Source organism: Drosophila serrata, unplaced genomic scaffold (genome assembly GCF_035046125.1).
Source record: "Drosophila serrata isolate PLE 108 unplaced genomic scaffold, ASM3504612v1 contig_382, whole genome shotgun sequence".
NCBI classification, from domain to species: Eukaryota; Metazoa; Arthropoda; class Insecta; order Diptera; family Drosophilidae; genus Drosophila; species Drosophila serrata.
In genome coordinates this window covers 6983046-6998125 of record NW_028257280.1, presented here as the reverse complement: position 1 = coordinate 6998125, position 15080 = coordinate 6983046, and the positions used below count along the sequence as shown (strand labels likewise).

Below are 15080 nucleotides of genomic sequence, written 5' to 3'. Positions count from 1 at the left end.
ATAGTTTTGCAGACATTTTTTGATTGCCGCATACTTTAAGCTTTTTCCAACGGGGAGCCAGTCAACCGGAATGGATGCCTGCAGCTCACAACTGGAAGAGTGCTGAGAAATTGTTTTGGCTGGATCTGGAATTTTTATCAAAGATCCTTGGGGGCTGGTTCACTCCTTTTGCTTTGTTGCGGCCTTATAAGTAGGTATGCAAAGTGTGGCTTTCTTTAATGTATTTTCCATAGATAATGGTAAAAAATACTGAGACGGTTTCAAAATTTAAAAGAAACTCTCAAAATAAGTTGAGCAACATTTAATTGAGTACTTATTTCCCTTTAACTTTGCCTTAAGTAAGCCTTAATATTTCTACTCATAATTATTCCATCCCGAATGGCATTAAATAAATTATTTTTCTGAGAATTATCGTGGTTCAGTTACTTTGGCCTCCGGCTTACTTTAAATTGTGGTTTTTGCATTTTAACAACTTACCGATTATGCCGGCTTACAGCCATATACCCTTCATTACCGACTTATGCATTTTCATGCCCCTCTGAACGAGTTTCCACCATCGACGTCGCCATGCTCATGAGTTGGCATCCGTTTGCTTGCGCATTTGCAGCATTTTCCAAAGGTTAATTTTCCAGTTATCAAATGAAAGGCCAGGCATACTCCCGTGCCCATGGCAAAAGCAGTGCGAGTATATGCGATGTTGGATACACATGCTTGGCGAATAGTTCCGACAGGCTTCGGGGGCGAAGGCAGGACGAGAATCAGGAGTGGAACAGGGAGAAGGTGAAGCCGTTGCAAGCCGTTGGCATACCAGTATATTCCATACACTGACAAAATATATTTTTAGTTACAAGAAACGAAGGATTCTGGCAGATTCACTAAGGCCAATAATTAAGAAATATGTTTTAAATTAGTTATTCTTACTTTATAAGATTTTCTTTAATAATTACATGCTCTTCTCATTTCACAAATATAAAATATACCCCCTATTTTTATTCTTCATTAAATGAAACCATTCAGTAGCAAAGAAAACTTTACAATATTTAACAGAAAATGATTTAAGCTGAAAGTCTGATTTCTTTTCCTTTGAAAAACCTTTTTTGCCTTTTAATTTTCACATGCACCTGGATTTAATTAAAGAACAAAGTACATTATTTAATAATAAGCTTTTTTGTTGTATATTTTCCTCTCTGTAGAACATTTATTTTGTAATAATTCTTTCTTTAACCTTTTTGGCATGCAGCTTTTTCCATGCGTTTTAGCAGGAAAAGTGGGTTTATAGAGGGGGAAAAGAACAAAAAAAAACCCAACGTTCTCTGTGCATTTCAGCATTTTGCTTGGCTGCTTTCGGGCCAACATTTTTATTATACCGTATTTAAATTTTAGTTTCCATCAATTTGCTGAAACACTGCATTAAACTAGGAAATTGTCTTAATGTTAAATTGTCTTGAATTTAATTCTTCTTCTCGGTTAGATTGTATATTTGCTTGGCAACATCGGATAGCTGAACATCAATGGCCTTGGTATCATCATACAGAGATGGAGCCTCGCCCAGGATCACAAAGGTGCCAACCAAGGAAGCGATCATGAAGAGCCACAGGAACAGTCGATCCATAACCATGGCCACGAAGCCCCAGTCCTGGTCCTCCTGCAGAGTGTTATGAAGGAGAAAAGCAATAATTAATAACAAGTTCTTGTTTAAAACAAAAATATTTATAAATTTAATGCAGTGCTCAATTACTTCAATAAGCCTGCACTTAATCTTAGTCCCCATAATTGAATATTTCATACTCTTCCTCTATATTCACCAGCCCGCATGCAGGCCGGGTTAATTGCGCTTTAAGCCCACACTTTGAGCGATTGGCTTTCATTAAGCAGTTCGCTTAATCTACTTATGCCCGACATCAGTTCGGTTATCAATCAAAAGGCGAAATCGCAGCGGCAACAAAGCAAAGCCCGAAAAAATAAATGGCTTCAAAAAAAAGAACACAAGCCAAACAAAGGGAAGAGCAGGAAAATGCGGGAAATTTTGGAGAGCATTGGGGGAAAGACGTGGAAAGGCAACACGCCGCCACAATCACACAACAAAGAACATTTCGATTCGGGTTTGATTGAAACGTTTTGCCGAACTTGCTGCCGCTGATGAAGAGATGAAGTGGGTTGGATTGGGCTGCTCTAGACTGGATTGAAGCCAAGGGCCATGCCGATTGCCAGTCAATTGAACAAAAGCAATTAAAAGTGGATTTGCCGGGTGGTCTTAAAGTGCAAATATGGCAAAAGCTTAAATAAGTCGACAAAAGAAAAGGAAACTAGTGCCGGCCAAAGATCACACACACACACGGAGTAGCCGGCCGGATGAGCTGAGCCGGGAAATAACTGGCCAGGACAATGACGGAGACCCGGCAAAAGCGATTCTTGCGGTTTCCCTGCTCCGGTTGCCCCGCAGTGGACACAACCGGAATTTCCAATTAAAAATTCAATCAGCTGCCGGACTTGAACTCCAGCTCGCACTCACCGCATTGAATTCGTCCTGGCGCTGCATGTGATGCTGTATGAACATGACGTTGTGTATGGCCTTCTCCAGCTCAAAAGGATACTTTTTGCGTGCGGCCACATCGCTCAGGGAGTCGTCCAATCCGGACAGCACCGATGGCAATCCGTTGTATCCGCTCAGGGTGCTCAGGCCGCCACCCAGAGCGCCCACCAGGCCGCTGAATCTGTAAGTAGAGACAGGATGACATGTCATTAGCAAGGATATGTGTAACAGACTGTAGTTGCAGTCGTTTAAAAAGTTATTAAGGGTGATAATACACAGCGTCTTTCTTTATTATTTAAGAAAGCAGTTATTCATTATTTTCTTTAATATAATATTTAATAAAATTGCTTGATTTACTCACCTGTTTGTGGCCGTGGTCACGTGCATGCCATTGCAACCGCCTGCCCCCACACGACCTTGCATGCGTCGCAGGGAGTCCGGACTGGAGCCACCGGAGTTCATTTGCATCTCATCCATCAGTGCCTGTCCGAACTTGGTCTTACTGAACTTGAGGCCATAGTTGATCTTATTGGCCGCCAGGTCACGAAGTAGATCCTTTGGAACACGCATCAGCAGGAGCTTCGGTAGCCGCTTGATGAAGAAGGAACGAATCCAGGGTCGCATCTTGTGTGTGCTCGGTTTGCGGTAATGGATATTGAGTATGATGATGGTAATCACGACGCTCAGCCCGACGAGCAACATGGTGAACAGGAGATACTTCCCCAGCAGCGGCAGTGCCAGTGATGTGGAGGGTATGATTTCGGAGATCAGCAAGAAGAACATGGTCTGCGACAGGAGGATGCTGATACAGAGGGCAATCTTTTCGCCTGAGTCAGCGGGCAGGTAAAACACCAGCACTGACAGGTAGGAGATGCCCACGCACGGAATGATCAGATTGACTGTGTAGAACAGAGTCTTTCGCCGCAATGTGATATTGAAGAAGATATCTGAACAAGCCAGTCCATATAAAACAATCGCCAGGGAACATTACCATAAAAATCGAGGAATAAATACAAAGAGAAGGGGAGAAATTGCCAGGGGATGAGTTTGGGTAGAGCTTTCGCGCAATTGCCGGCGATTGGAGGCTTTAAACTCCACTAAACTCACCCGGATAGGGCTCCGCGCAACACGGATAGTACTTCTCATGTCGCTCTGCCGGAACGCCAAGGATATCCCACTCCACACTGGGATAGTACTCACGCAGGTCGATGCCAATCTCCACCTTGTTGTCCTTGTCGTTCTTCTGGCTGATATGCTTCAAGTCGATCTGGGGAAGGGGAATATTGAGAAAAGGCCCGAGTTGATGGAGCCGTTACGGCAGCCCTCTTTCCTGTCCAGCTCAAAGCCACTTGGCATCAAGGGGCGTAACAACGCCAGCAGGAGCAGCATCCCTGCCATCTCCTCCTCCTCCTCGAACCAGGAGCTCAAGTGCACTCGTTAAAAGAGTGGCGAAATTCAAATGCGTTGACAAACGCCCGGTGAAAAAGAGCAATGTCTTCGTGAAATCCATGCCATACACTCGGGGGAAACATATATACTATGTAACATGCATACTGGTTTTGTCTTTTCTTCGCTTGCTTCTTATTTAAAATTGTGTGCAGTGTATTTTTTCCCTTTTTCCCCTGCCAGGCAGACTTTGCCAAGGGTCACCGGAAACGGAAGCAGCCTGTGCTGCTGGGCTGGGAGACGCACTTTGCCTTAATTTATGGCCGCGCATTTTTATGACAGCGACACACTCACACACACAGACAGAGGAGAGAGAGAAAGTCGAGTGGCTTGGGTGTGAGTTAGTGTGTGCCAGTGAGTGTGCAACGGTTAGACAAGTTTCAATTACACTTTTACAATTTCTCACATTTTAATCTGCGAGATGCCGACGACGACGCCTTTTCGATGTTCTCACCGCGTCTTAGGCGTGTAAGTCGCTCCCTCATCGCCGCATCTCCGGCATCTCATCTCGCAGATAAATGGTGGACCATAAATCGTTGGCCACGCCCATTTATCTCGGACTCAACTAGCAGCCAGGAGCGGGTATAACATAGGAGCTGTGTCATGGAGTTAGGGAGTATAGGCCATCACTTACCTGATCGCCATCATAAGTCCAGGAGCCGAACTTCATGAAGCAGGTCTGCTGATCGAAGGGGAAGTACCGGACATCAATCTCGCAGCTGGACTTGAAAATGGCCGGCGGAGTCCATACCACCTTCCCTGTGTAGTGGAGGATGGCCTTTGTCATAGTGGTGACCACATACTCGCCATCGGCACTGAACGAAAATATGTTGGATAAGTAAAAAAGGAGATGGGTTTCGAATTTCTTTAAATGGTGCAGTAATTTATAAAACAAAATAAAAAAGAGAGGAAATTAACTTTGTGAAACCGAACCTTATAAATAAATTATTGCAGTTTGTAATTAAATTATAGGATTGCAACGGAAATCCATTATATTTAAGCTTGAAATATTAGGATTCTTTGGATCGATATTTTTATAAGACAATGTTATCAAATAATCACAGTTTAAAAATCTCATAACTAAGCCAAAATGGCATTAATTTCCATTCGGAAAGCAGTTGTATCTTAGTTTTTATTGGCTTAACAAATCTGCATACTCAATTTAAAAGTTAAAAAAATTAGATTTTTTGCCAATTTTTTACAATTTTAATGAATAACCTCTTATAAAAATTTCAAATTTTGAAAAATTTTCGAAAATTATATTTTTCTTCCATAGATGGCTAGATCGACTCAGCTTTTGATGCTGATCAAGAATATATATGATTTATAGGGTCGGAAATGACCCCTGCACATGTTTTTAAGCTTCTAATTAATTTTATAATATACTGCAAGGGATTTAGAGTATTTTAGAGTATTATGGGAATAAATTCTTAACTTCATTACTATTTTCAAGTAGTTTTGCTCTCTGTATTAATTTTTTTTTTGACTGACTTACTTATTGTAGAGCACAATGTCGGGCAGCCAGATGTGCTCGGAGGGCACATAAAGCTCCGTGACGCCGCCGTACTCCGAGGGATCCCACTTGAATTTATGATCCTGCCACTCGTGCTCCAGCCACACGTTGGTCGTTAGAATTTGATCTTTGAGATTCTGTAAAAATAAAGCCCGCGAATATACGTAAATACTCTGGAAGCCACAAAAAGTATAAGTGAGTGTAGTGTGTGTGCGAGGAAAGTGGAGTTTGGGGACTAAGGCCCAGCCATGCATCAAGGGGGATTTGCATTTTATTCATTTTTCCCCTTTTTTTTGTCCTGCCTCTCCTTTATATCATTTGCACTTCTCGTCCTGTCCCTCCCCCCGGCTAATGTGCTTTTTGCTGTCAGCTTACGGCTTCCCTTTCTTTTTGGCCTGTTTTATTACCTTTTAAGCCTTCTGGTGGCACCGCTCCACACCGCACTTCAACCGACTCGCCCCAAAAAAAGAGAAGATGGGAGTCCTGCAGCCCGGAATTGCAGTCTCGGCCGGCTGACAAATGACTTGGCCGGGCAACTTTAAGCAAGCGCAGACAACCAAACATTCTCATTCCCATTCCCATTCTTGGCTACAGTGTTCTTCCCGGTCGCAGCGTGTAATGAAATGTTGGAGTGAAATGTTATAAAAATCTAGTGCTCCCCATGGCTGGAAGTTTTGAGAAATGCGAGCCATTTATCTGAAGGGGGCAAATGGGGGAGGGGGCAGTGGCGGGAAACCAGTGCTGACAGAAACGAAGCTGATGTTGCGAATTGAAATATGCCACTTTAATGCTCTGCATCCTACACTGGGAAAAAATAACAGTAACTTCCTTGAGGTATTATTTAAGAAGCAAGATATTTTACTATACAGTTTCCAGGCTCTTTAGAGGAATATTTATTAGTTTTTGGAGTTTGTGTAACTATCATATTATATGTATTAGTATAATGATTGATTTTGTAAGGTTAAAATGATTTCTAGTGACTTTTTTAAGACAGCAAATTTATGAAAATAAAAAAATAGTAAAGTGCAGATATTTAAAAGATTTTTTGAAAGGTATTTTAGACATTTGGATTCAAATGATAAGGCATTTTTTCCCAAAGATCACTAATGGAAACTTAATGCAACTGACAAGATAAGCTTAATAAAGCTACATTTCCTATAAATTAAACTAGGACAATGTTAAATCTATAAGACCTTTAAAGATAGTTTAATGCTAATTTTAGTGTAATGCCATTTTTATAATACATGAAAAGTTCAAAAGTAGCATAATATTTCTGTCTGTGTGCACTTAAATTCATCCCCGGTTCATTATGGCTTCATAGGTTTTCTCGGTTGCCAGCTCTCTCGATTTGGCTCATTTGTTGCTGTTTATTGTTTAGCATTTTTTATTTACGACCCGCTGAAAGTTTCTGGAAACTTTTTCGCTTTTTATTCACGCAGCAAATGTAGCGTAACGTCGGCAGCCTGGCCTTCGCCAAAAAGCTTAATTAAAAATCCTCCCCGAGAACTTTTTGGCAATTGCATTAATTGATTTGAGTTCGGCTCGCCGCCCGCAAATTACAATTTACAATTTACAAAAAAATACAATTTACAGTTTACCATTTACCATTTACACTTACCAAATCGATGAGTTGGGATAACCGGAGTCCCAGCTTGACCAACACCGTGTCCGTGTTATTGCTCACGGGTCGGATGAGCCGGTTGTAGTTGCTCAGGAGATCATCGTACAGCCGCTTGGCATCCGGATTCGCCTGCACTGTCTCGCAGAGGAGCAGCAGGACCAGGAGCAGGCACAGGAGCTTGCAGTGCCGCCACACCGGTCCCAGGGGCAGGGGCAGCAGGTGGGCCAGAGTGCGTGGGCGTATGCAGCAGCCAGCCATAATGACGTCACTGGTGTGGCAAAGGAGGCCTTGACGGTCGGCCGGTGTTTTATTGATACAAACACGCGCACAGGTTTTTGTTTACCTTTCTGCCTCCTGGCCTGCCTGCCTCGCTGGCTGCCTGGCTGGCTGGGCTTCGCTCAGGATGGGTTGGCTTGGCTTGGCTTGGGCCAGCCTCTGACGCAGTTCGCAGCGAGTGTTTGTATTTGGCTTTTAGCACATGGCCTAAAAGTGTTTACAAGTCTCCAAGTCGCGGTGGCCGCTTTTCGAGTCGGCGCACTGGCTGAGCAGCTGAAACCGCTGCGCCCATGCAGCTGATTTTGTTTTCGCAGCAGCCGCTTCAGGTTATTTCCTTTTTTTAATTTAAATTTATCCTTTTCACTCACTTTTAGGTTGCCCCAAAAAATTGTAAAATATTTTCCCACTCTCTAATTGTTTTCAACTAATTTTTGCGTATTTTTCTGACCAGATTTTCACGGCTTTTGTTGCGGAGCTGCTTGGCTCTGCTCCGTGCTGTCCTGCATAGATATTCACAGGAATCGTACTGACGCGCGATTTGTTTTTGTAGCCTGGCCAGGACCTCTGTTTCGGCGGTTCCAGCCTCGCTTTGTAGCTTTGTCGCCGCCGGAATTGTATCACAATGGGATGCTGCGCAGCGCATGCGCCCAATGTGCGCACCCCGGGAGAGCCATCCTGTTACACACAGCAGCCGAGCTGAGCCAAGCCCTAGAAAAAAGAGAGTCCTTTTCACAGATTTCATGCGATTTTCCAACAACTCTCTGAGGAGCGCTCTTCTCTTCTGCAGAGCCTAATCCCCACCGAGACTCCATTACAACTTCAGCCAAAGGTTTTTTGGGTTTTTCTCTTTCGGGCCGTGGTTATATTTTTTTGGGGCTCTCTCTCCCGCGATATTCCAACGAAACGAGCCACAGCCCAAAAAATTCCCCACAAATACTCCCAGCAGTAGCAGCAGCCGCAGCAGCACACATTGGCCCCGAAAAAAGGAGAAGAACTTCACCCATGTACATGCTGCACATTTAGCCAACACTCATACGCCCCGTGTGCCCAAATGCCTGCACCTCTCATCCTTGACACATTTCGTTTAACCAGAAACCAAATTTTTCGTAATTGTCAACATTCGTTAAAATCCACGTTAACATGCACACACACTCATACACACATGGCCAACATACACACACACCTATCAGCACTTGTGCACTTTGCATGTTTAACGTTGCAATGCTGGCTCTACTTTTTGGTCTGGCTAGGTTCGGTTTTTGGTTTCGTTTCGTTTCGTTTCGTTTGGTATTTGCCATGTCTGTTCACATATGTGTCATATTGCGATTTTGAGTTGTTTCTGTGGTTTCGGTTGGTTTTCCTGCCGCACACGTATATACAAACTCTCGCCCAGATCTATGTCGGGTGAGTTCCGGAATTCCATTCCCCATTGCCAGTAATGTGCCAGCCATGATGATGACAACCGGGTGGGGAGCAAATGATATCCCAGCATCGCCCCGAGGTCCCACTCTGACTGGCAATTTAATTACTGAATATGATTGAATTTACTAGCGTTTTTTGCTCGTTTATTGAAATTTGCAAGTTTTCAGCGCCATCGGTTTGAGTTAGCATCACTCTTCGCTGGTCAAAAGCCTTTTGACCATCTCGCTTTTTCGATTTCATATTTGATTGGATGATTTAAGGCAATTTTTGAATATATTTTCTATGAAAAAATTAAGGCATAAGGAAAGTAGAAACTTCGGGGAAGTTACAAAAGAAGATTTGAAAGACTAAATCCAATCGATTTACAATTTACAGGGTCAGTAAGGCCTACTTTAATGCCTTGCCAACTTGTGTCAAAAATCTTAATATCCTGCAATGGCACAACTTTAGTTTCTGTACTCCTTCGGAGCCATTTTGGCGAAAAAAAAACAACTGTGACTGTACGAGAACTTTTGGGGTGAAAGCAGCCCCAACTGAAACCCATTTGGCTTAGTGTTTTGTGTCCTGTTGGTCAGTTTTTGGCCCTTCGTCCTGGCGAAGCCATAATGATACATGAACTCTGTCATTTGGCCGTGCCGCCATTGAGCCGCGTGTGTTTTATGGCTTACGGTCATTGAAGGCATTTTTGGCTCCTCACATTTCTTACTTTTTTTATTTATTTATATATATATTGGTCGCATCAGCATTTTCACTTCTGTTGGAGAACAGAATACATTCAATGAGCAATTTATGCGCCTGCTGCCGGGACAACTTTAATCTCGTCTATTAGCTGCTTTATTGCTGCTTTTTTGTGGCCACCCTTTTTATTTATTTCCTTTGTTTGAGCCTCATTTGAATGAGCTGCTGATACGGCCGCTACAGTTGTTATTGCTTTCATTAGCCAACCTATTCCATTTCCCCCCCAATGAAAATGTTTGAATGTTTGTAGGTTTAGAATGGTGGGATCCTCATGTTTTATTGCTACCCACACTCGGCACACACTTCTGCACATAACAAAGCAATCAAAATTACAACAACCATCGTTTGCCACAATAGCAAACAACAATTTTTAGCTTGTTTGCAACTCAAACTTTTATTTTTATTTCTTTTTTCCCTTTTACTATTTTTCGCTATTGCGGTCTTTTAGCAACAACAGCTGGAAAAGTTTTGTTTTGTGCACTTTCCCTGGTAAGTCAACAACCGAAATGGGTCGGCAGAGAATTGACTTTGATATACCCTATATATATACACACTTACGTACGTGTATATATGCTACAAGGTGCATCCGAGGTCCTTCAAGCCCTGTAAAATTAAATCTTTGATGTTGAATTTTTAAATGGCTTTTACTTTACAGTTTCAGTGCATAAGTTAACAAAACATTTTTGATAACAAAGAGCAGCCCAGGGGAAAGTTGAGCCCAACACCTGACTTTTCGACTCTCGCCCCCGCAGGACCCCCACCGAATCCTTTGGAGGAGCTTCGCTTCCTGATTGCAAGAAAACTCAATTAAAATTTAAATTTTCGAACGTAAATGACAAAAGTTTGCCAACTATAAATAATCGGCAGTCGCTCCACTTGGCTTGCTCTTGGTTTTTGGCTTGCCACTTCAAAATCTGACAAAGCCGCGACCAGAGACCCAGTACCAGGTCCTTCGTATCCTTTCGCTCCCCTAACCCAATGGTCCCCTCTATCCATAAAGTGCGTGCGTGGCTGCGTGATCGAAAGTTTTTGTCTATATTCGTACAATTTATCTAACTTTTATGGCAGCCACAGCAGCAGCAGCGGCAGCGTTTTCCTGTTTTTGGCCAGAAATTAATTGCAAAACTGTTTGGTGTCTATATAAATATGTATATCTAAACCGAACCAAACTGTTAGATGTGTATATGCAGAAAAAAGAAAATAGTTATGCTTAATTTCCCTTGAAGGGAAAATGTAAACCAAAACATATTTCAAATTAAATAAGAATCCGTTTCAGTAAAAACCATGTAAAGAAGGAACAATTTCTTTATTTAAAGGTCAAATAATTAACCTAATTGAGTGGAAATTAAGCACAGATTTCTGCCAGTGTTTAAACTATATGTGTAAGTGTGGTGGCTTGTTTTTTGGCCATGGCAGGCCAATCACAATGAGCGCTCGTTCGCCTGCCACTTGAACAACATAAAACTGATTGCGAAAATCTGTCCCGCGCAACCCTCTCCAAAAAAAGAAAGGGCAAAAAATTTGTCTGTCGGGGGAGGGGGCCAGGACGAAGGGTCTATTTGGTGCCAGCACAGTCCTTTGTTCATCAATTCGAGGCTGCTGCGCTTGTCGTGCCCATTGTTGACACGTTTAAGTGCCGTTTGCTTTTATCAGCACTGTCCATATCGACAGGGGACAGTCGACAGAACGGTCGACGGCCGACGAGCGGCGGCCAGCAAACCTGCATACACCATTTTTATAACATTTTTAATTGTTTTTGTCGACTGTGTGAATCGTGCAAACTCCAACGTCCCATCAATTTAATGGCATTTTCGCGTGAGCAGTGGCCAAAAAACGAGAAACCAGTGGCCCACGGAAATCAAAGCCACACGGGAGTTGGATTCTTGGTCCTTGGATGCTTGGTCCTTGGTCCTCAGCCGGTCAATTAATGAAGATACCGGTTTTATGATGAGCGGTGACAAGTCGTGTTGAAAATGGTGGAGCATTACACGCCCATTGGTGGCGTGTTTATGGCGCCGTAAAATTTCCGCTCCACATAAAATGTTGCATAGTTTTTGGCCCGCTAAGCGGATGTCATTAATTGCGCATTAGTTTTGTTTTTCTGTTCTGTTCCGTGGATCCGTGTGAATTTCGCGTTCGCGAATCAAAGAGAATTCGACTGCCAACGAGGCGTATGCGCAATCTAATTTGCCATTTGCGTTATTGGGCGTGTGGGGTGGTGTGTGTGTGTGTGTGTCAGTGGGAGTGGGTGTAAGTGCGGGTCCTCGAGTTGATGAGTTGGCGTTGTTTGTACTTGAATCTTTGCTCGGCTGGCTTAACTTGATTCTCTGGTTGCGTATGTGATTAGGATTTAAGTTCCGCCAAACGCTGAATGCCGCCCGTCGAGCAGCCAACAAAGTTTCGGCCTGGCCAAGAGCTCGAGGCAGCGTCAAATAATATTATATTATTATTATTATTATTATATTTTCCAGCAGTTTCAGCAGCTGCCACGCCCATCAGCTCAAGCTCACGTACACGCCCATCCGTTTCAACAAAGCGGCTAAAAGAGTGAGTTAGCTGCACTGAAAAGAAAAGTGTAAGAAATGGAGTACAGTTTGAAATAGATGTATACAGATTAAACAAGTGGCTTAATCTCATCTTATTTTTTTAATGAAAGGAATCAATTAATATGTAAAGGTCCTATTTCAAACGATTTCTTTAGGCTTTTCTCTCTGTGTGCGGGAGTTTGACTGACGCCGAGTCATCAGGCTTCTGACTTAACAACTTTCCACTGACAAGTTTCACTGTCTCGCTTTGAGAGCGTCTTTTACTATGAATACTTTGTCAAGTTTTTGCTCCAGGACCCCCAGCTCGGCTCATTGTCGTTGTCATCAGCAGCACTTCTGGTGCCTCGCCTCCTGTGCGAATTTCTTGGCTTGCGATTTGCCAAAGTCAGTGCAAAACATGCAAACTAAATTAACTGTTACAAATGTGTGTGGAGGGTGGAGGTGTGGAAATGATTTTACGGCTGAAAATCGGTTCCTGGAAGAAGTTGCACAGATTTTATATAGCCAGGGCGAGTATCTATCTTTGTCTAAGTCAATTTTGACATAAAATCAACAATTTGTCACACTTGCTTCATTATCCTGGGGAATATTGTGGAGCTCGGACCAGCTACAGCTCCGCCTTCGGCTCCCATCCGGCAACTTCTTGGTAAATGTTTTGCCAACTTCTTTGAGGACTCAATTTACCCAGCAATTGCCATTCTCCCGGCGTTTCCTCTCTGTAACTTTCTCTCTCTCTGTCTCTTTCTCCTTGTTCACCGCCATCTTGGCACTGCCGCTTGGCATTTCCTGTTTCCGGTCGCCACGTTGTCGTCTTTATGACTGACCCCGCTTTCTTGTCCCTCCATTGTTTCAGTGGCGCACTGTACTATATACATTATCTTCTGCCATTCGGCTTTTGTCGTTTGCTCTTGAAATATTTGCGCTTCATTATCATAAAAAATTTATACAAATTGACAGAAATCCAAGTAAATGCATAAATCCGGCCCAGATCTCAAAGTTTTAATTGCGCCGTCTTGGATTTTATGGATGTCAATGTATACGCCGCATCGTCTGATTTGAGATCCTTTTGCAAATTCATTGTCATCGTCATCAATATGCCGGCTTGGTGTTCGGGGACAGGCAACACGGACATCATTGCGGCCACTCGCTTTTATTGTTATTTCGCCAGGACATCTAAAGGCGGGCAAGTGGCGGATTTTGGGGGCGGGATGACTTGATTGAATGCCATTCGTTTGGCAGGTGGCGCTGCTCAAGTTGCTACTCCGCGGCTCCTGGTCTCCTCAGCTCCTCAGTTCCTCATCTCCTCAGCTCACGGTGCCCTGTTGCTGGTGATTTATGTGCGTGCGCGTCTTGACGTCAATTCCGCTTATGAAATTGTCTGTAAATTGGCCTGACATTGATTTCAGCTCCACTGGCTGGCTGGCTGCCATCCATTAGTCATCAGCGTATTGATTGACATATGATAACCGCAAGCGGTTGCCACTCATATAGGGCTTTTATCCTTGCAACAAGCTGCAAGAACATTGAAAACAAAAACCACAATATGCCCCGCATGCTGCACCGCAAAATATGCTCCAAATTGCATTCAAGCGTTGACACCCATTAGTCGCCGGCAGCGGCCACAAAGGGAAAAACTGGAAAACCAAAACTGAGAGCTGAGAACTGAGAACTGCAAACTGCGAACTGAAAACTGAAAACCGAAATGCGAAAAGCGAAGCCCAACAAATGGAAAATGGAAATGTGTAAGGCGGGCAAAAGCAAGGCCTGCACTTGGCATCAATTTTTATATTTTAAGCCACAGGCTGCCTAGCACTTGAGCCGTGAGAACAATGCGATGCCAATGCAGAATGCCAGATTGCAGGAGGCACAGAGCGCAGCAACTAAAAAACGAGAAATCTCGCCAAAAAGCCAAATGCAAAACGAGAAGGATATCCAGTTTGATGCAGCTAGGCCCAAAATCCCAGAGACAAAGTCGCCTCTAACTGCGAGCCGGCTGCCTGCCCGCCTGCCAGAGTAACCGAATGAAAATCAGTGCGAAACGTTTTCTGAAATTTTAGCAACCCGTTTCAGTTACGTCTCAGGCTCCCTTTAGTTATCCTTTTGCAAAGCAATTGTTGGCTTCCCTGTCGTCGTCCCCTGGCATAGAGTTTCCACTTGCATTTCCATTTTCTATCACTTTGCCACAAAGCATGCCGAGCGGATTTATTAGCTAAGAGATTGGATTTGTAACTAATTTTGGAAAATGAAGAATATCAAAGGTGAAGTAAAAAATTCTTATAAAAGTTTTAAATATAATTGCATATTATTTTACAAAAATGGACAGAAAATACATTTAATGTAATATTCCTTCGCAGATTGTATAGAAATTATAGGATAGAATTAGAAATCGATCATAAATAAGTCTAAAATATTATAATTTTTTGAAACGATATATGTAAATATTTTTATATGAATTTAAAACTTTAATAACTCATAACTAAGACAAAAATAGATTAATTTCATTTCGGAAAGCAGTTTTATGTTACTTTTTGTTGTGGTAACAAATCTGCATACTCAATTTAAAATTTTAGAAAATTCAATATTTTGCCATTTTTTCACAATTTTAATGATGTAACCCCTTGTAAAAATTTCAAATTTTGAAAAATTTTCAAAAATTTTATTTTTCTTCCGGAGATGGTTAGATCGATTAAGGTTTTCATGCTGATCAAGAATATATATGATTTATAGGATCGGAAATGATTCCTTCACATAGTTTCAAGCTTCTGACTGAAATTTTTTAATATTTATCTGTATTTTAATAAGTCAATTTTTTTTTTGGCAAATCAATGCTTAAAAAACTCATAACTAAGCCATGTATTAAATTTAATTCGGAAACCATTCCTATGTTAGTTTTTAGAAGGTTAACAATCCTGCATACTCAATTTAAAATTTTAGACAATCCAATTTTTCACAATTTAAAAGATGTAACTCCATTTCCTCCACTCC

At 42.4% G+C, this 15080-nt stretch overlaps 1 protein-coding gene across 2 annotated transcripts; it reads right to left on the bottom strand.

The window, feature by feature from the left end:
- Positions 1-1309: 1309 nt before the first annotated feature.
- Positions 1310-7980, bottom strand: nAChRalpha2 (nicotinic acetylcholine receptor alpha2). 2 transcript variants are annotated; one of them, XM_086840776.1, is made up of 8 exons: positions 7457-7922; positions 7111-7400; positions 5475-5629; positions 4614-4794; positions 3641-3800; positions 2895-3480; positions 2513-2714; positions 1310-1645 (listed from the first exon to the last, which is right to left on the bottom strand). In XM_086840776.1, the coding sequence occupies exons 2-8, from the start codon at positions 7369-7371 to the stop codon at positions 1451-1453; spliced, it is 1740 nt and encodes a 579-aa protein (XP_086696902.1). In that variant the 5' UTR covers positions 7372-7400; positions 7457-7922; the 3' UTR covers positions 1310-1450. The 2 variants fall into 2 exon arrangements, with proteins under 2 accessions (XP_086696902.1, XP_020810971.1); XM_020955312.2 differs by having other exon boundaries at positions 7111-7980.
- Positions 7981-15080: the final 7100 nt, after the last annotated feature.